Source organism: Ursus arctos, unplaced genomic scaffold (genome assembly GCF_023065955.2).
Source record: "Ursus arctos isolate Adak ecotype North America unplaced genomic scaffold, UrsArc2.0 scaffold_7, whole genome shotgun sequence".
Lineage (NCBI taxonomy): Eukaryota > Metazoa > Chordata > Mammalia > Carnivora > Ursidae > Ursus > Ursus arctos.
In genome coordinates, this window is record NW_026623089.1 from 14,770,657 (window position 1) to 14,793,392 (window position 22,736).

The 22,736-nt window shown below is 33.3% G+C and overlaps 1 protein-coding gene across 4 annotated transcripts in view; it reads right to left on the minus strand.

Moving 5' to 3' along the window:
• Positions 1-22,736, minus strand: part of ATRNL1 (attractin like 1) — a 746,554-nt gene that overhangs the window by 370,397 nt on the left and 353,421 nt on the right. For all 4 annotated transcript variants that reach the window (XM_026494203.4, XM_026494204.4, XM_057308391.1 and 1 more), the window contains one exon: positions 18,395-18,473. In XM_026494203.4, the coding sequence (XP_026349988.2) occupies positions 18,395-18,473 (79 nt within the window). The remainder of the gene's footprint in view (positions 1-18,394; positions 18,474-22,736) is intronic.

Below are 22,736 nucleotides of genomic sequence, written 5' to 3' on the forward strand. Positions count from 1 at the left end.
CTGAGATTAGTAACTAATTTTCCCTCCAGCATGTCCCTGCACCTTTCAAACTGCTGCTTCTAAACTGTATTTCTGCTGGCTGTTTGTTGTGCTGTCTCTTTAAGGGTGAAGGCTGTTACCCTCTGACCTCTCCCAGAGCTGAGCCTGCTGATTTTTAAAGTTCCTGGCTTTAAGTCACCCTGTTTGTAAGAACTCAGGAAATTCAGCCCCTCTAATTTTCAAAGCCAAATGCTATGGGGATTTGTCTTCCCCATTCCAGCTCCCCAGTGTGATAGTCTGTTTCTCAGCCCACTTCATGTGAGAGGCTCCCTCCCTCCAGTGGAGAGTACCACAGGGGTTTAGCTACCCACCCGTCTCTGCCCTATTTCATAACCTCTTCTATGCAGCCTCTTCTGTACAATTTAGTTGTGGAGTTTGTTCTGCGGTGTTTGAGGTATATTCTGGGTTATTTGCACTACTGTTGAGTGTTATCTAGTTGTACCCATGGGATAAGGTGAGTTTAGCGTCCTCCTACTCTACCATCTTCCTGGGAAGTCTAGTTTGTCTAAAGTTTTGAACTATGTGAATGTACTACTTATCTAAAAATTAAATTTAATCAAAATAAAAACTTGTACTATAAAATCAACTTAAAAATATTGTTCAAAAGAGTCTGCATTTGCTTTTTATTCACCACATCACATTCTTGCTAAGATAAAATCTGAGTTTTGGGCAAATATTGAGAACTTGCCAAGGGCTTTATATTTAAGATCTAAATTCTGGCAAAGAAATTTAGGGTAATACCCAATCCTTGTAGATATGATCAATATGTCTTTATGGTCAATACTAACTGAAAATATTGTTACCAAACAATATTCTGGAATTTAAAATCTTTAATACAATAAAAAGCTAGAACACGACTTTACTAATTGGATATCCAACCTTCAGTGGATATGGTTTATTTTGTTTAATGCTCCTGTACTCAGATTATTTAGTTCACTTTCAATATTAAATTTTTGTATTAAAAAAAAGGTGAAGCCAATTAGAATTTGCTCCATTTATTGTAAACTTCAATATTAAGAAGGACTCACCATAATATCCTTTTTCCTGTAGCTGAAATAACACATATCACCAAGATTTAATAGCCTGCACAAAATATGCCGGCCACTTACTATGTATGACAATAACCTCTGCCAGACGTGAGTCTATGTACCACACACATAAAAAGTTATTTCACTGTTATCGTTAACTGCCAGCTTTGAGCATCAAAGTCACCTTCATTTGAAATCAAACATTTATTTTAAGAAAAATAAAAAGTAATTCTAGGCACAATAATGAGGCATATTAAGTAGAGTAACAACTAGATAAAGGATGATAGTACTCAAACTGCCACAAAATATTTCACTCATCAGGTAGCAAGACGATAAAGGTTTTATAAAGGTTAAGCAAAAAGGAATCGCAGACATTGTGATTGTTACTTATTATGTATGCATTATTCTCCTTGCAAGAACTTTCTGGAGAATTTATTTGGTTTTCACCATCCTAATTAAACTTACTGTTATAAAAATACCTTCTAGTTGTTCACTAATGAGCAGGTAATTTGCTAATTAGGAGATGTAAAAAATGAGTAAGTCTTAACAAAATAAGGAAAAAATACGTTCCTACATTGATCTAAAGTTATACCTTAACATAGAATTTGAATCAGTATATGATTATACTTTTAAATTAAAAACAGACTAAAACTATCAACAGAGACATCAAAGTGAAATGGATCTTAAAAATTTTTGATCTTTTAATAGGTTATTGGCATGCAAATCATCCCTGACTGGATTCATCTGATATATACTTTCAATTAGTTTATATTTTTCTTGATAAAATAGATCCATCAAAATTAAATGGAAAACAAATTTAATTAGGCAAACCCTAATTATGAATTAATCTCTGAAACAAAATGAGATATTTTCATCTGGAAAAAAAATTACCCCAATACATCTCAGCAATATATTAAAACAGAGTAATCCACTTTACCATACATACTAAAGAAAAAACAGGATAGCATTCTAAAACATTTATTCATTCTAATTTGTGAAATATTAAGATTAAAAAGCTATGATCCAAGATATTAATATTCTGAACAATCATAAACCAGCCACTTAAGTTTCTAGCCACCACAAGATTCTACACTCAATGTTAATAAAAACCTATGAACTTTTCAGAGTTTTAAAATGAAAGACAACAGAATTGTTTACCCATTACTGGGCAGTTGCTAAGCAATATGTTAAGCAAATAAGGTGCTCTGGGCAGATGCATTTTTCATGACCTATCTGACAGGCAAGTACACCATGTACCATGTCTTCTCCAAAACTGGATTTCAGCTGCCAGTAATTGGGGTACGGTTCACAAACTAGTGTGTGATAATTGATTATTAATGTATTGATGATCTCACTTCTTGGGAAGTCTCCAGGGTCTATGTTAGAGCCCCTGGGTAGGATTCCTGCACTCACAATCAGCCTTATTTACCTTAGAGTATTTTATGAACTTATCCTTTTAATGTATACCTTGATATGAAATAGGCTATTACGGCAAAAAATAGGATAATTTCTAGTACAGGATATGTAAAAAATGCAATACTGTAAATACTTTGGCATTTTTCACTTGTTTCAACTAATTGATAAAATGACCTACAGTCATCCATAAAGTTTATTATTTAGCTTCCTTATACATTCCATTCAGACTCCTTAAATACCCATAGTAGTCTCTATGGTATCATTTAGAACACAGCTACCCTAAAATAATAGTGCATTTTAATTAGATGTTACATTCTATATTTCTATATAGAAAATAATTTAATGCAACTATGTATCAATACCCTAAGATAAAATAGCCAAAGGTTATATGTAAATTACTAATTATCTAAAGGAAGCAAAACTGATTTACTGCTTAATTCATGTTAGTTCATGTGTTAGGCAAATAACTATTCTGAAAGCAATAATAAATTGTCTATATCTATTTGAGATAAATGTTTTATATTCAATGATATAATATGAAACCAGCCTCTGAGAACAGTATGTATCCCTCATTTTGATTTAACTATGAGCCTTATATAGAATTGTTTAAACAATTATGTATGGTTTTTCAAAGTCAAAGTCAGTATTCCAATTATAAACCTCACCGGAGTCCACAATGTCAGAACTTCAGGATGTATTAAGAAGAAATAAGGAGTTAATATTTTTAGTGAGGCACATTAAAAGAAATAGACTAAGTAGGATCTTGCTGACCTACACTTTATTGAAATTGATGTTCTTTTACAGAAATAACTTGGCATTCAGTTTTCTTTTTATTTTTTTAAATTTCAATATAATTAAGGACAGCGTTATATTAGCTTCAGGTATACAACACACTGATTCAACAATTCAATACACTACTCAGTGTTCATCATGACAAGTGGACTCTTTATCCCCTTCACCTATTTTATCCATCCCCCTACCAACCTCACTTCTGGTAACCAGCAGTTCGTTTTCTATATTTAAGAGTCTGGTTTATTTTTCTCTTTTTCCCTTTGTTTATTTTGTTTCTTAAATTCCTCGTACAAGTGAAATCATATGGTATTTGTCTTTCTCTGACTGACTTATTTCACTTAGCATTATACTCTTTAACTCTATCCACGTTGTTTCAAATGGCAAGATTCCATCCTGTTTGTGGCTAATACTCCATTATATATATGTATACACACACCACACACACACACACATATAATCACATCTTTATCCATTCATCTATCAATGGACACTTGGTTTGCTTCCATATTTTGGCTACTGTAAATAATGCTGAATAACTTTGTACTTTTAAGAAAAATATGATTTTATACCAGTAGAAAAAATTGATAGAGAGCAATAATTATATAGTGAAAGGGAAACTGCCAAAATAAAAGATGACTTCTGGATTTTTAATTATACTCTTACATATTTTACTTGAAAATAGTATGTGTAGATTTTTAATTTGGATACATTTTACATTATTAGCAGGTGGAGAGTTTGTCTTTCAAAATCATTGTAAGTCAACTTCCTAAGCAAGGAATTTGGGCCAAGGTAAGTAAACACAAGTTGCTCTAAATGTACTAGATTGAAGACCAGTACTTGAGTGCCGTAAGTGTGTACCATTCTTTCACACTGTGAGGTCATACAAATTTACAATTGCATGATGTAGTGACTGACAATTAGAAAGTCTTTCTACACCAACAGAAAAACCAGTTATTTGTATATAATTGGTTCTTTTAATTTAATGAAGTAGCAAAAGCCAAATTTTATTATTTTCCATTTGTTCATCACATTTCAAACAATTTACAAGGTCTAAAGTAAATTTGCCACTATTTTAATTTAACTCTCTAAGGTTATGATTTCGCTTGCTGTGCCTTAAATTTCTTACTGAAATACTTAGTAATTTTTCTTACATAACTATTATAAATTTGAACAAGAGCCATGAGTTTTCAGGAAGTACTCCACTGGAGTGTAGTTTTAAGAATTATTTATCAGAATTACATTGCTAGACTGGTATCCTGAAATTCTTACAAAAATCTCTTTGAAAGAATATTCTAAGTGTAAGACTTCACTGCAGAAATAAATAGAACAGAAAAAAGATTTAAAAACAGTCAAAATGTGAGGTATCATCAAAGTATTAATTTATACATCTTGACTGCTCATTAATAAATGAGAAATATTACTTTTAAGTTAATAATAATTTAGAAGTATGAGGATGGATTTATTAGACCTTAAAAGTCATGTAAAAATCTACCAAACGGGGTGTATATAAAATGCTACCATTAGAGTAAGTAATGTGGACAAAGAATGTATGTTCACATTTACTGGTATATGTATCAAATAACTTCAGAAGAATACACACAAACATATGCATACAAAACCTGATTACATTGATTCTGAGGAAGGAAGAAGTGAGTGACTAGGCAACAAGGATTGACGTTTTAAATTTTGAAACATATTCACCTATTAAAAACAGGTATTAAGACAAAATGCAAAAAGTAAAAGAAACAAAATTGATGCTTAATTTGATAGCAATCTAATTTGATAGCATGTTTACTTCCAATAGAGAGGAGAATGACTTCTAAAAATCTCCTCCATCATTTGAATAATTTTTTTTATATCAAATTACCCAGGAAATGGAAAACATGTGTCTAGAAAAGGAGGGGAAAAAAATCATGCCTGTCCCTAGTTACTAAAGGAACAGGAACAAATTGGCCACACAAAATGAGTTTAATGGTCTGAGGGAATAAAAAAAAAATCAAGCTTTCATTGTCTGTCCTTGTTCAAAGTATTGGTTATAATATAACAGTGGAATTTAGTCTCAGAATAATTAATACACTAAAATGACTAACATTTCAATATTAGATTCATGAGTGAATCTAATATCATGTTCATTCAATACACTCCAACAGTGGTTCACCTAAATATCATAAAGTATATGAATCATTTCAGTGAATGGCAATAAACCAAATTAAACTATAATTATACTGATATCAAAAAAACTTAAAAACATAAATACAATGTACCATGTGACAAGAATACCAGGTAAGTTCTAGATAAAGGAATTATGTGTCAAGTGCCAATTTAGCATTATTTCTAGAACAGCTGTGACACAAGAAGTCACTACGTTCAGCTCACATTAAGGAATACAAAGTTATGCTCTACTTTCCTAAGGGTAAAATATCTACATAAATGATTTGGAATGTCTCTGCATGGGAAAACATCAGTTCTCCTCACCTATTTATTTATTCAATTACTTGTTTATATCAGTATGGATTCACTCATTTTATACTTTGGGTTATGATACAATACTACTTTGCTTACTTTATTGCTCAAATTGTTACAGCTTTTATCATTGGGAGCTGTCTCTAGTGGCTTCTGGGTCTCTGACATACTCCCATCATGGTGAGGTGTGTGTGTTTGAGGACTTTCTTACATTTTGGCATTATAAAACTCAGCTTGTGTATTTTCTGCTCTGGTTCTGCAATCAACCAGTTCTCCAAGGAGCCTTGGTTCCTTTTATTGGAAAGCTAGATTAGAAAACAAGATTGATATGTAAGTGATGAATCACTAAATTCTACTCTTGAGACCAGTATTACATTACAATGTTAACTATCTAGAATTTAAATAAAAGCCTGAAACAAACAAAGCAAGACTGGACACTCGATTTGCTTGTTGCAGACAGGTTGTTGATGCATCTAGTGGGAAGTTTTAAAATTTCTAATGCAATCTTTTTTCTTTGTATAGATCTGTTCAGACCTTCTATTTCTTCATGAATCAGTGTTGGCAGTTTATGCCTTTCTAGGAATTTTCCATTTCATCTAAATTTTTCAGTTTGTTGGCATACAGATGTTCATAATGTACCCTTAGCTTACTTTTTATTTCTGAAAGTTCAGTAATAATATCTCTTCTTTTAGTATTGATTTTAGTAATTTGAGTCTTCTTTTATTCTTGGTCAGTCCAATTTTGTCAATTTATTGATCTTTTTAAAGAACCAACTTTTGTCTTCATTGATTTTCTCTGTTGTTTTCCTGCTCTCTGTTTCATTAATTTCTTCTCTAATCTTTATTATTTCCTTCCTTTTCTGTTTCCTGTAGATTTAATTTGTTCTTCTTTTCCGAGTTTCTTAAGGTGGAAGGTTAGGATGGAGCTAGAGAGTATTATGCTAAGCAAAGTAACAGTTGGAGAAAGACAAATACCGCATGATTTCACTCATGTAGAATTTAAGAAACAAAACAAACAAGCAAAGGGGAAAAAAAGAGAGGAAAACCAAGAAACAGACTCTTGACTCTGGAGAACACACTGATGGTTACCAGAAGGCAGGGGTGGAGGATGGGTGAAATAGGTGATGGAGATTAAGGAGTGCACTTGTGATGAGAACCTGGTGTTGTATGCAAGTGTTGAATCACTAACTTGTACACCTGAAACTAATATTACACTGCATGTAAACTAACTGGAATTTAAATAAAAACTTAAAAAAATAGGCTACTGATTTAAGACATTTTTCCTTTTATTTATTTATTTAAAAGATTTTATTTATTTATTCGACAGGGATAGAAACAGCCAGCGAGAGAGGGAACACAAGCAGGGGGAGTGGGAAAGGACGAAGCAGGCTCATAGCGGAAAAGCCTGATGTGGGCCTCGATCCCACAACGCCGGGATCATGCCCTGAGCCGAAGGCAGACGCTTAACCGCTGTGCCACCCAGGTGCCCCGACATTTTTCCTTTTAAATACTGGCATGAGCAGCTGTGTATTTCCCACTGAGCACTGCTTTAGCTTCAACCCATGAGTTCTGGTATATTGTGTTTCCATTTTCATTCATCTCTAAGTATTTTTAAATTTCAGCCAGACTTTCTTCAAATATTTTTTCTGCTCCTCTCTTTCTTCTTTCCTTGTGGTATTCTTATTATTCATATATTGGTGTACTTACTGGTATTCTTTCTCTTAGGCTTTGTTTATTTTCCTTCATTCTTTTTTCTCTCTGCTCTTGTTTCATAATTTCTACTGATCCATTTTCAAGCTCATAAATTCTTTCTTCTGCTAGTTCAAATCTATCATTGAGTCTCTCTATTAAGTTTTTTTTTTTTTTAGATTTTTGTTTATTCATTTGACAGAGAGTGAGACAGAGCGCGTGTGCGCACAAGCAGGGAGAGCAGAAGGCAGAGGGAGAGGGAGAGGCAGGCTCCCCACCGACCAAGGAGCCTGATGCAGGGCTTGATCCCAGGACCTCTGGACCATGACCCGAGATGAAGGCAGATGCTTAACCAAATGAGCCACCCAGGTGCCCCTCTCTAGTAAATTTTTTATCATGGTTTTGTACTTCTCAATTTCTGATTTTCCATTAGCTTCTCCTTTTTTATAATTTTATCTCTTTCTTGATATTACCTGTTGTATGCGGTATTTCTATACTCTTAATCATGGTTTCCTTTAGTTCTTTGGACATATTTACAACAGCTGCTCCGAAGACGTGGTCAGTTAATTCTGATAGCTGGGCCCTCTGAAAAGCACATTTTGTTGCCTGCTGATATTTGTCCTATGAGCCACAATTTCCTTTTTTTGAATGTCCCATAATTTTTTGTTGAAAAACACCGACATTTTAGGTAACAGATTACAACAATTCTGTATAGTGATTTTCTTTTCCTCCTCCACACAAGTTTTGTTTTTATATGCCTATTTCTTTAGAGACTTGGTTGGGCTATTTTAATGAAGTCTGTTTTCTCTGCAGAGCAGTCTCTGATGTTGTTCCTCAGAGAGTATGGCTTTGGGCATGTGCATGGTCATGTAGCATAACTGGTTTTATCAGGCTCTCTTTGTGTCTATACAAGATCTTTCTCTTAATCCCCTTGCCTCCCTTGGTATCACACCCAGCTGTTAGCCTCCATGAATTGATAACTGATTATTTTTTTATAATGCTCTGATATTTAAATTCCTCCCTCATCTGATTCAATTAATTTTGGGTCCACTGTAGGGTAATATTTGAGACTAGTGTTCGACATTTTTTATAAGCCCAGGGGAGATCTTAATTTTCTCTATCACTGGAACTTTCTGGTAAACTTCTAGCTGATTTATGGTGGAGCTATCAGCCTCTTCTGCATTGCTTACTACCACAATGCCCATTTTTTTCAAGGAAGCCATTAAGGTTGAACTTCTCCATAGTTTGTTTCAAACGAACTTCTTCCCGTGGAAAAAATTTCTGTGCCACAGCTCCAGAGCTGATGGTGGAGACAATGGCCCATATCTCTCTCAAATGACTCCCCTACATCATGAGGATGGTGCCAGACAGGTATGGTAGCCTCTTATATTTTCAGATTGTCTCTATTAGCATGAAATCTCCACCCTTTGAGCAAAGTGTGATGAGGGCAATTGGGACCCCGGAATTCTCAGACTGCTTTCCCTGAGGAAGAACTCTGACATACAAGACAGGCTTGGTGAAGGAAAAGAGCCTCAGATCTTAGTTGCTTTTGCCTGAACCAGAACCTCTGTAGTACATAACTGGGCAAGGGTCAGGTGGGAGATGAGAAATGCTGGTTATATTGAGCTTAAAGGGGATAAGAAGAGAGCAGGTCATGGCTCAAATGTTACAGACTTTTTTTTTTTTTTAAACTAAGATTTAGATTTTCTTGAATAAATGTTTTTCATTTACTGTATGCACTTAAGACGGATTCCAGAGATTTAAAATGGATGTTTATTTGTTTTAAAAATAATTTTCACCAGTTATAGCTGTTTGTCAGCTATGATTTTAAGTCTTTGGAGCTCCTCTTACTGCTACTCTAAAAGTCAGCACCTCCTGTTCTCTTTAAATCACACTTCAAATGAGCTTTCATAGTTATTGATCCATTAAAATTGCTCTTGCCAGGGTCACAAATGACTTCCAAATGGTTAAATCCAATGATCAATTTTCAGTTATAATTTTTGCCCATCAGCAGCCTCTGAGACAGTTGAAAACTCTCTTCTCATCTACAGTGTTTCCTCAGCTTCCAGGAGCCCACATTCACTTAGCTTTTCTCGAACTTCATAGTATTCTTTGCTGATTTTGTCTTCTCTCTGGTATCTTGAATGTCTTAGTCAGCTCAGGCTGCTATAATACCATAAACTGAATGTCTTAAACAGGAGACATTTATTTCTCACTGTTTTAAAGGCTAGGAAGTCCAAGATCAAGGTGCTGGCACATTTGGTTGTTGGAAAGGGCCATCTTCCCGGCTTTCAGATAGCTTCCACCTCATTGCGTGCTCACATGACCTCTTCTTTGTGTACTGTCGGAGAGAAAGCACTCTTCCTCTGTTCCTCTTTGTAAAGGGCACTAATTCATCATGAGAATATTAATATCACATAGGCATAAAGACCTCCTAAAGGTCTCAGTTCCAGATACCATAACATTGGGGTTTAGGGCCTCAACTTATGGATTTGGAAGGGGACATATTCAACCCATTACATTAAGTATGAATGTCTTAGGGCTAATCCTCCTCTTTTGGTGATATCACCAAATCCATGTCTTTAAATACCACTGATATACTGAGACTCCCAAATTTATCTCTCCTGCTCAGATCTTTTTCCTTATGCCAGAGCCAACTCCTGCTTCTCTGACTTATCTAATTGGATGTCCAATAAATACCTCAAACTTAATATGTAAAAATTGAATTCCTTTCCCCAAGCCAATTTTACTTGCAATCAACTCCATTTCAGTTGATGGTGATTTTATCTTTATAGTTGTTCAGGCAAAACCTTCAAGTCATGCTTAGTTTATACTCTTTTGAAGTCATGATTGATTTAATACTTTCTCACACCTTCCCATCCATCCAGTTGTGTTATCTCCAAAACATATCCATAATCTGATCACTTCTTGCCATAGCCACTGTCATCTCTTCATTTAAGTAATCATTATCTCTCACCAAGTAGAATAGTAACCTCCTGAATAGTCTCCCTATGTCCACAGTTGTCTTAGTCTAGTCTCAACACAGCAGCAGAATTATCAGTTTAAAATCATATCTTTTTTTAACCCAAATCACTTACCTCCTCTGTTGAAAACCCTTCAATGGTTTTCCTTCTATCTAAGAGTAAACTCCAAAGTAGAGTTTCAATGCCAATGGTGCATATTAGAATCGATTGTGGGCTTTAAAAATAGACTCATAAAGCTGAGCCTCACAGAATTCTGATTTATAGGTCTGGTGGGGGTGGAACAGTAGAGTGGCGCTCAAGGATATATAATTATTTTAAGATCAACAGGTGATTCTAAAGGACCTACTGAATTGAGAACAATTGTGTTAGAGTATACATGGAAGAGAAAAATCCAAGATATACAAATATAATGTTAATTATTATTTATATTACATATCAATAACAATAACTGTTAACATTTGTTGAAGTCTGGTAAGGAAAAGGCAGAGAGGTGAGCACTTAGTGTGCATTACCTCACTTAGTACTAAAAAACTTATAAAGTAGGCCCTACCATATTTTGATTCTAGGATACATTTTGTTTTACCATCCTTTTTTTTTTTTTTAAGATTTTATTTATTTATTTGACAGAGAGAGAGACAGTGAAACAGGAAACACAAGCAGGGGGAGTGGGAGAGGGAGAAGCAGGCTTCCCGCTGAGCGGGGAGCCTGATGTGGGGCTCGATCCTGGGACTACAGGATCATAACCTGAGTCAAAGGCAGACACTTAATGACTGAGCCCCCCAAGCACCCCTTGTTTTCCCATCTTAATATCTCTAAAACCTGATGTGTCTTATAATCAGTGAAATCACACAACCACTGGCCCAGAGGGCATTTATGATATATTTGTCATGCCCTGCACAGACACAAATTTGATTATCCTAGTCAATGATACCATATGAAACAAAATATTTTTACTTGAATCAAAAAGTGATTTATAAAAAATTGGACTACGAATGTGAATAAGTTTTAGCAATACCATACCAATTTATTTTGCTTCTACTTTCAATATATATTATGTGAATGATATATAATAAAATCTCTAAGTAAGTCTATAAGAGCCGTTTCAGTAAGTACAAAATAAATATTCTTAGTGGTAAGAGTACTATGGGATAGTTTAATTATCACTGTATTTTCCTTCTAAGTGGTACATCAAATAATGATTGAGTTATCATAGTATTAGATGAAATACAGTATATTCCCCCTATAACAAACAGATTCACAGGTTGTATTATAAGGGGTCAATTATGACTATAAGCAGTAAATCAAGTCTGTTTGAACTCAGGCTATCTTTAATGTTCTTTGTATGGTGCAGAGAGCTTGAGTTTTGGAATCTGACAGACTTAATTAAAAATCATTGCTCTTTTCATTTACTGCTTATGAGATTTGATCATTGCACACAACTCCCCTCAAATTCCTTATATAGCTAAAAGGGAAATAATATATATCTTCTAGAGTGAGGATGAAATACTATCTTTGTTAAATGCCGAACTCCAAAATGTTAGATTGTGCCCTCTGCTTTCCTGAAATTTAGTTATTTGGTTGTGCTACAATTATGAAATAATATAATCATTCTTTTTTACCAAATACCAATCCCACAATCCAGAGATAATCTTGGCAATTCTCTCAAAATATCCATGAATACAATGCATGTGTGTGTTTGTGTATGTGATTTACACAAATAGAAATATTATAATACTATATCAGCATCTCCCAGTTAATGCCATATTTTTAAGACCTGTAGTTTTCGAGAACTGTGATTCCTGTTTGCTGCTAATTCCTCTAAAAATGTGCTTAGAACAATACTAATTGTTCACTAAATATTTGTTGAATGAAGAAATAATGTTTCATTTTACACATACCTGTCTACCTTATTCTTAGCTTTCAGCTACATAATATTCCATTATAGGAAAATAGAATTATTTTAAGAAGCTTCTTTTTGAATGACATAAACTTATTGATATACAAAAAAATCCTCTATAAATATCTTTGTATGAATATATTTTGAAAAAGTAGGCAGGCTTATATTTTTAGTATATATTCCTATAAATCTAGTTGTTAAGTCAAAGAGGTTTTCTTTTAATTTTGATGACTAATACGCAAAGCAAACATTTTCTATTTTCTACTTTTGTTTCCATTTGTATTGGAAATAGGGTCGCCAGATAGAGCAAATAAAAATACAGGATGTTCAGTTAAATTTGAATTTTAGAAGAACAGTGAATTCTTTTTAGTATAAAAACACAAACACATTGGAGACATATATAAGGAGATACACTTGTGTGTGTGTATCAAATATATAACATTTTATGTTGAATCAGATTAAAATTTATTGACAGAAATTCAATATTCCTGGCCATTTCTTAATCTATATAAACAATTGGGTCTATATTAAAGATAATAACACATAATAAATAAATATGTAATTTTTATAATTGTATTAATAAATGTATAGTTATAATAATGTATAATGTATAAATGTTAAAAGTTTTTATCTTATTTTTTTAGAAATTAACTCTATGTATAGTTACATAACAGTTTATATTTATTTCCATAATCCAACTTCCAGAAAACTTTTTAATATACTATATCTCCCCCAATGGATGACACCACAACAAAGTAAACCTAAGTGTCCCTTAAAGATTGTGTACATGTATGTGTGTGTACCTTACTGATATTGCTAAAGCTACAAATTTTCCCCCTCCCCCCCAAAAAAGGATTTGTGTCTTTTTCTTTGTATCTGCAGTATTTATCAGTCTGTCTGGAATATTATAAGAGATTAACACATCTTTGCTGAACTGAACAAAATGGAAGCACTATATGTACAATAAGATTTTGGCAACAGGTATAGAAGGCAAGAATCAGTTAACTTTCAGATCATATCCCCCGTATCTGACTTCTCAATTCAAGATATTTTTAAATAGACTTAGGCTAATTTTTAAAACTATGATAATATAAATAGGCATGCTAAACATCTGTAATTTCTAGTTTTACAGGATAAAGTGAAAAAAATTAAAGCAAGGGAATCATTACATTTTGAAATTGATAAGAAAAAAATAAATTAACACTAAGGCCATTAAATGCAGAGACAGATTTATTTGAGTGCATTATTTATGGTTTAAAAAAATCTTATTTTGACAAAAGAATTGTTTTATGGAAATCTTTATCTAGATATTAAAATGTTTAAACATTATATAAAATAGATTCTTAAAGTACTAAGAAATTCTATAAGAAGTTGCATACAGTATATAATTAATTAAGTTTAATTTCTCCACCCAAAACAACATTTTCTCATTATTCTCTTCACTGTGCTCACTCCTCTTTCTCTAAATAACTTGGGTGTCTAAGAAGGTAGAGCAACTTATTTTTTAAGCACCATGACATTGCATTAATACTAAGAACCCACTTACCACAAATTTAGCATCTCAGAGAATATTCTAGCATTAATTAATCACCCATGACATGACCTCAGAAAGTATAACTTAATGATATTATTACTTCTTCTACTTTTGTACCCATACAAAAATTAGATATAGATGGAAAGACAATGTATTTGCCTCTAGAGAAGTAGTTTGCTACTCAGAGCTACTAGAGTCCTATCTCTGGGTTTTAGTGTATTTTTAACTCAAATTTCAGGTTGATAATGCTAAATTCAAATCTAGGTTTTATGCAGTATGATTATGAAATGGGCAAGAAAGTAACACATCATAAACACAAGGTCAGTCGCTCAGTGGACGTTGTCTTATCCCAGGCAATGTTGTTTCTATTGATTTTTTAGCATTAGAAAAGCATACCTGATTATCAAAGATAAGCAAATAATGTGGTAAAGCTCCATATTAATATATTTTTTAAACTTTTAAAGACTGTAAGTTTAAGAGAATTAAATAAGGAAAGTTGCTGAGATAGGAAATGTAATAAGCATTCAAACACACAACCCGTAGTAACATGAAGTTGATTAGAAATAACCTTAGGGGCCCTGTGTGGCTCAGTCGGTTAAGCCACTGACTCTTAGTTTTGGCTCAGGTCATGACATCAGGATCATGAGGTTGAGTCCTGGGTGGAGCCCCACCGCAGCTTGGCGCTTAGGGTGGAGTGTGCTTGAGATTCTCTCTGCCTTGGCCTGTCCTGCCCTGCCCCCAACGTGCTCATTCTCTCAAATATATAAATAAATAAATTTTTTCTTAAAAAAATAAATAACCTCACATTTGCCTATGGGAGCTATTATTCTATGGATTTTGTAGTTAGACTTTTTAAAAAGATTTATTTATTTATTTTAGAAAGAGAGCATGAGTACGTGTGCACACTGTACATGGGCAAGTTGGGAGGGGAGGCAGAAAGAGGGAGACAAATAGACTCCCTGTTGACCACAGATCCCCACACAGGCTCCAACCCAGGACTCTGAGATCATGACCTGAGCCAAAATCAAGAGTTGGACCCTGAGCCAAAATCAAGTGGGGCTTAACCAACTGAGTCACCAAGGCACCCCTGCAATTAGATTTTAACTGAGGAAAAGTATAATTTAACTACTCAAAATGTGGGAAAAAATGTTTTCAAGCAAAAAAATAAATAAATAAATTCTTGTAACTATTAAGATATGCAGGATATTTTCACTCACCTTAGTCAAATATAAGATTAAATATCTTCAATGCAAGCAGTAATTATAATATTTTTATGGACAAACCCATCTTATGATACTTACTAAAAACTCACATTTCAGTTTAAAAATGAAGATTATTAAGCATGACAATATTTCAAGAGACTACTTTTAACTTATACTTGCTGCTAACAAATATTTTTATAATGTAATGACTATTTATCTAAAATTGAATGTAACATTGAAATTAAATGTTTTAATACCTCTATAATAAGCACAAACTATTAAAAATATGAACTTATCCTTCTAGTGTATTAAAATATTTCCACTGATCAATATCCACTTATTGTTTCTGTTCATTGGCACAACATTCCATCAACAATAAAATGTTCATATTCTTAATAGGGTTATCAGAGAAATGAATGTGAAGTTCCTATATGAAGAGGTATATTAAAATGAAAGTCCTTTGTAGTTGTATTTTTGTGTTTTTTTTTTTTTTTTAAGATTTTTTATCTATTTATTTGACAGATATAGAGACAGCCAGCGAGAGAGGGAACACAAGCAGGGGGAGTGGGGGAGGAAGAAGCAGGCTCATAGCAGAGGAGCCTGATGTGGGGCTTGATCCCACAACGCCAGGATCACGCCCTGAGCCAAAGGCAGATGCTTAACCGCTGTGCCACCCAGGCGCCCCTGTATTTTTGTGTTTTTAAGAGCCCCTGAATTGTCAGCAGTGTTATTCAAAAAGTGTTACATCAATAATAGGCTTCTGTTACTAAAGTTATACCACAAAAACAGTATAGATGTGTTTATGGAAACCAAAGCTTAAAATAGTTTCTTTTTTAAAAAGCAACATGCCTGGCTGAATTAAACAATATATTTTAGAAATACAAGGTGGTTTTTTTTTCATTTTAAACCAGTCCTAATATTTAAAAAAGCAAATAGTACAATTCCTCTAATAAAATCACAGAAATATTAAGAAGGGAGAATCCTTTAAATAATTTTCATTTACTATTACAAATAAATTGCCATTGTACTAATCATATGGGTCCTCTGAGGCTTACAATACTTGATGTCTTAATGTTAGAGAATGTGACATATCACATAAAGAATACATACTGGGATCTTTCCCTTTAGGGAATATTTGTGTTAACCTAATAGTTAAAACTAAATAAAGAGAGGATCAAATAAAAACACATTTTTACCTCCATCTAAATAAAGTCTATATATGGGGTTATTATATTAGCTACAACTAGTGTAGTTAAAAGTCTTTAGGCCTTTAAGACCAAAATGACAATCTTTTAATAATATAAAATTATTCTAATAACAGATCTGTCAGTCATCAAAATGGCATCTTCACTTGGCCATCAACATATGAATGGTTTCCAAGACATTTAGAATTCTGTATTCAAAAGATTAATAAAATTATATTTGAGAAAACACCTCACAATATTTTTAACATGATATTATAAACATCACATGACCTCTCAACAAGATAAATTTTGTACTTCAGTAGAGGAAGCAAATTAAATTCAATCATTATTATAAGACTCACTACCTAGATGAGCTCTAGAAAGAGGGGCATTAAATCGAGGGAATATCAAGAAGACGTGGTAATATTTAGGAGCACAGATTAGTAATGGCCCAGTGGTTCTAATCTAGTTCTCCCTTCCTATTTCTCCCTTGTTCTGTCCATGTGCAACACATATTTTGAAAGATTTTGACTTCCAATAAAAAAGAGAAATTAAATCTGTATTTTAAAAATGAAAGTTTAATATCAGCTCGCCAGAACTTCTAATATGCAAAAAAAACATCATTTCTTTTAATTGATATAATCCTAACCAAAAGCAATTTCTCATCTTGAGAAGTGTGAAAGTTTTGTAGGTAAATGAACTATTCCCATTAGTTTTGTCAAATATTTAATACTATTTCTAAACTTTAATTATTACATGTAAATATTCCTAGAGCCTAAGGAATTAGTTATAAAGTACAATCCCTTCTCTTTAGAGGAAAGGAAATTCAATTAGGATACTTACCCATTTTCAGAAACTAGTTAATGACAGAGTCATATACTGATCTTTTCATGATGCTATATTTATATAGTTGCATTTTATAAACTTTAGAAATCAGGTATTTAAACAGTGTTAGTCATAATGAGGTCAGAACCCAGGCTCCCTGATTGATCTTGACTTCTTTTCTAATGATTAGAAGCATAAATTGTCATTTGGCCTATGCCATTATGGAAGGCCTTCACATTGCCTGCTACCGATTGTTTTTACTTTCCTGAATCCATAATTTCATCTAACAGATGGTTTAACATGTGTAGAAGACTGCTTATCTCCATACAGAATTCCACTTCTTGCCAAATATTTATGTATTTATATTTAATAAGATCCTTTTCAATTGGATTACTTTTATCATAGGGTCATACCAAGTATATTCTCATTGATGGTGCCCTTGCCATATACCAAAAATCAGAGAGACAGAGATGATCGAGATGAAGTATTTATTTCTGGGGGAGGGCTGTCAAGTTTGCAAAAGTATTATAGGCAGGCACTGAGTTTTAATGGATGTTTGAAAACTAAAGAATAATTTAAGAAGAACTCATCTCATTCACTAACCATATAGCTTAGAATACTCTGGATTAGTTTTAAATCTTCAAATATAGTATTTTGTATGTAGAGAAAAAGATAGTAAGCAATTATACTACTGCTTTATATTGTTGCACAAAATTATATTTATATATATATATGAAATGCAATAGCAAATAGAACAAAGTTATGAAACTAATATATTTATATCATTAGCTATTCTGCAATAGTACTACTATTTTTGTCAATTTTAGGATTTGAGGGAACATAAATGACTAATTCTGACACAGAAATGTATCAAACTGAGTCGCACTTCAAACATACTTGAATTATCAGATAATCATGTAATGGTAAAGATTTGATTACTTTAAAAAATCTAGGCGATAAAAACCAAAAATAAATTTTATACGAGAATTTTCTTTTAAATTACAAGAGATACTTATAAAAATAAATTGTTTTTATAACTACCTAAGGAGACTGTAAATCAATCAACAGTATTAATACACATATTCAATATGAATTCTAACACTATTTAAAATAACTGTTTGCTATTAACATTGCAATTAACCAATGTTTCTACAGATACTGACTTAAAATGACAGTGGTTAAAGATTGCTCTAAAGCTTAAAAATTCTAGATCGACTTGTTCAATCTTAGTAAGTAAAGCTGATTTGAAACTCTGTACTTGAGGGGCACATGTTAATTAAACAATACGGATTCATGTTTACTCAGATCTTTAAACAAAACATTTAAGTAATATTACTGATACCTCTCTCCGTCGAGAAGCCCAGCATGTTTGTTTGATCTTCCATACCACTGCAGCTACCAGCAATAAGGATAAAAAGCAACTGGAAAATAAAACACAAATAATTTTTGCTTAACACACTGGAAGTATGTAATGAAATATTTAAGAATATGTACAGAATTTAAAAATATATAGAACTAACCACTCTGCCTTGGTAAATAATTAAAGCAAAAATGGATAAATTAGCAGTGTTTAAGATGTTCTCAAGTAAAAACGAAGTATACAGGTAGAAATAATTATTTATATTCTTGTTACACAGTATCGTCTATCTTTAAGATTTTCCCTGTCAGAAGGAATATAAATTTACAGCTCTGTTGGTTTTATAAAGCAACAGAAATCTATTTAGAATTGCTCTTGACTCATAAAAACTGGCAATTTCATAAATTTAAATAGCACACAGGTTCATTCATTTTATCTGTATTAGCAACTATTTTAGATATGAGAATATTCCAGTGGTTCTCAACTGAAGACAGTTTTGCTCCCCACTCACCCCCACCCCCAGGGCACATTTGGCAATGTCTGGAGACATGTGTGATTATCACAATATTGATAGGGGTGCAACTTGCGTCAGATGAGTAGAGCCAAGGATGCTGCTAAACAGCGCCTAGTACTGTCCAACATGTCAGTCATGCTGTAGTTGAGAAAACCTGGTATACGCTAATGTTTACACTAAGAAGTAATTCAGTTACAGTGTTTATACATACGGTCTATACATATTAGGTAAAATATGCAATAAGTTATGAAAATGCAGGATACTTTGTTAGTGGTGATTTGAGACTAATAAATCTCAAAATAACAGAATCATATGAATCCCATTAATTGGTTCCAACCATGTATCACTGTTTTTTCTCCCTTGGCTCTGTGGTCAAACCTTATGCTATGAAAAGACCCAGAGCTGAGCAAATTCACTAGACACTAGTCACTACAAAAACCCTGGTCTTCATCCTTAATTGATAATCCTTCTATTCTTTAATCGATTCACTCATACGGTATGCAAATTTTAGCACTTTCTACTCTTGTTAATTCTTTAATATACTTTTTTCTCCTTGTCTCACTTGAAGAGAAGATCTTAGAATGTCCTTCAATGATGATAACAATGGCAATTCTAGCACCTATCCAATGAGTGCTGAGCACATTTCAGATACTGTGTTAAATACTTCATTCACATTGATGCTTGGGTTTGGTTTTAGAAGAACACTCCCAGATGGAATATATTATTCTTATTTTAAAAAAGAAAAATCCAATGCTCAGAAAGTTCAAAATAAAATACTTATAGTCACAAAGGGAATAAGTGGTAGTGTCAAAATTCAAATCCAGCTTTGTAAGCCTCAAACTCTCTCCTCCCCAACTGTTGGGACTCTGATCTTGCACACAATCTCACAATAGTTTTATTTCCATTTTCATTCTCTAATCTATTACCCAGTATCAAAATAAAGTAGATAAAAAAAGAAGAAAGCCTGTGATCCTAACCTTCTTAACCAGTAAGTTGTCTTTTGTTTTTTAATAATTATCTCTCCCCTAATATTTGCAAACTTTTTATTTCATCTTAATTTAGGTTTCCAAAAGTGCCCAAGTCCCATATCTCCTGAAAAATAAAACTACAACCTATTCTATTGACCCTATTGTTCCCTCTAGTTTATCAAGAGTAATCAATGTAGCCACCTCCACGTCAATTTCCTCATAACCTAGTCCTGTTTGACTCCTCGCAATGTGGCATCTGGCTTATACACTAACAAAGTTGTTAGTATTAATAAGGATCAATGTTTATAAAATATTCAGCATTTTAGAGGATATTTCCTCACTGTAACTTTCTACATATTAAATAAACTGGTCTTTTCTCTATTAACAGACTTTCACTTTTCAATTGACAATACTAGCCATCCATTCTTTAGAACCCTTTCTTAATATTTTCTTTCTTAATATTTCCTTTTCTAAAATTTTTATTTAAATTCCAGTTAATTAACATATACTGTAATACTAGTTTCGGGTGTACAATTTATTAATTCAACACTTACATACAACACCCGGGGCTCATCACAGCAAGTGCACTCCTTAATCCCCATCACCTATTTAACCCAACCCCGCCCCCACCCACCTTCCCTCTGGTCACCATAGTTTGTTCTCTATAGTTAAGAGTCTGTTCTTGGTTTGCCTCTCTTTTTTCCCCTATGATTATTTGTTTTGTTTCTTAAATTCTACATATGAGTGAAATCATATGATATTTGTCATTCTCTGATTGAGTTATTTCCCTTAGCATAATACTCTCTAGATCCATACACATCATTGCAAATGGCAAGATTTCATTCTTTTTTATAGCTAAGTAATATTCTATTATGTATGTATGTATATGCACATACATATACCACATCTTCTTTATCCATTCATCAGTCAATGGACATTTGTGCTCGTTCCATAATTTCGCTATTGTAGGTAATGTTGCTGTAAACATCTGTGCATGTATCCCTTCAAATTAGTATTTTTGCATTCTTTGGGTAAATACCTAGTAATGGAATTGCTTGTTCATAGGGTAGCTCTATCTTTAACTTTCTGAGGAACCTGATACTGTTTTCCACAGAGCCTGTAGCACATTTTGCATTCCCACCAACAGTATAAGAGGGTTCTCACTTCTCCACACCCTCACCAACATTTGTTGCTTTTTGTGTTGTTAATTTTAGGCAATCTGATGGGTGTGAGGTGATATCTCACTGTAATTTTGATTTGTATTTCTGTGATGATGAATGCTATTGAGCATCTTTTCATGTACCTGTTAGCCACCATTTAAATATTCTTTGGAAAAATATCCATTCACGTCTTCTGCCCATTTTTAAATTTGATTATTTGTTATTTGGGTGTTGAGTTGTATCAGATCCTTTGTATATTTTGGATACTAACCCTTTATCAGATATGTCATTGGCAAATATCTTCTCCTATGCAGTAGGTTTTTATTTCCTTCACTGTGCAGAAGCTTTTTATTTTGACGAAATCCCAATAGTTTGTTTTTACTTTTGTTTCCTTTGCCTCAGGAGACATATCTAGTAAGAAATTGCTATGGCCAGTGTCAAAGAGGTTACTGCCTGTGTTGTCCTCTAGCATTTTGATGGTTTCCTGTCTCACATTTAGGTCTTTAATCCATTTTGAATTTACTTTTGTGTTTCTGTATGAAAGTGGTCCAGTTTTCCCAGCACAATTTGTTAAAGAGACCCTTTTTACCTTGGATATTCTTTCCTGTTTTGTCAAAGATTAACTAAGCACATAGTTGTGGGTTCATTTCGGGGTTTTCTATTCTGCTTCATTGATCTATGTGTTTATTTTTGTGCCAGTACACTACAGCTTTGTAATATAACTTGAAGTATGGAATTGTGATGCCTCTAGCTTTGCTTTTCTTTTTCAAGGTTGCTTTGGCTATTTGGGGTTTTTGTGATTCCATGCAAATTTTAGGACTGTTTGTTGTAGCTCTGTGAAAAATGCTTTTGGTATTTTGATAGGAATTGCATTAAATGTGTAGATTGCTTTGGGTAATATAGACACTTTAACAATATTTGTTCTTCCAATCCATGAGCATGGGATGTTTTTCCATTTCTTTGTGTCATCTTCAATTTCTTTTGTAAGTGTTTTCTATTTTTCAGAGTACAGGTTTATTACCTCTTTGGTTAGGTTTATTCCCAGGTATCTTATGGTTTTGGTACAATTGTAATTGGGATGGATTCCTCGATTTCTCTTTCTGCTGCTTTATTTTGGTGTATAGAAATGCCACAGATTTCTGTATGTTGATTTTGCATCCTACAACTTTATTGAATTTGTGTATCAGTTCTAGAAGATTTTTGGTGGCATCTTCAGAGTTTTCTATATAGAATATCATGTCATCTGCAAACAGTCAAAGTCTGACTTCTTCCTTGCCGATTTGGATGCCTCTTATTTCTTTTTGTTGTCTGATTGTTGTGGCTAGGACTTCCAATACTATACTAAATAACAATGGTAAGAGTGGACACCCTTGTTTTGTTCCTGACTGTAGAGGAAAAGCTCTCAGTTTTTCCCCATTGAGGATGATATTAGCTACGGGTGTTTCATATACGGCCTTTATGATGTTGAGGAATGTTCCCTCTATCCCTACTTTGTTGAGGGTTTTTATCATGAAAGGATGTTGTACTTAGTCAAATGCTTTTTCTGCATCTATTGAAAGGATCATAGGGTTCTTATCTTTTCTTTAATTAATGTCGTGTATCACATTGATTGATTTGTGAATACTGAACCACATCTTCAGCCTAGGAGTAAATCCCATTTGATCATGGTGAATGATTCTTTTAAT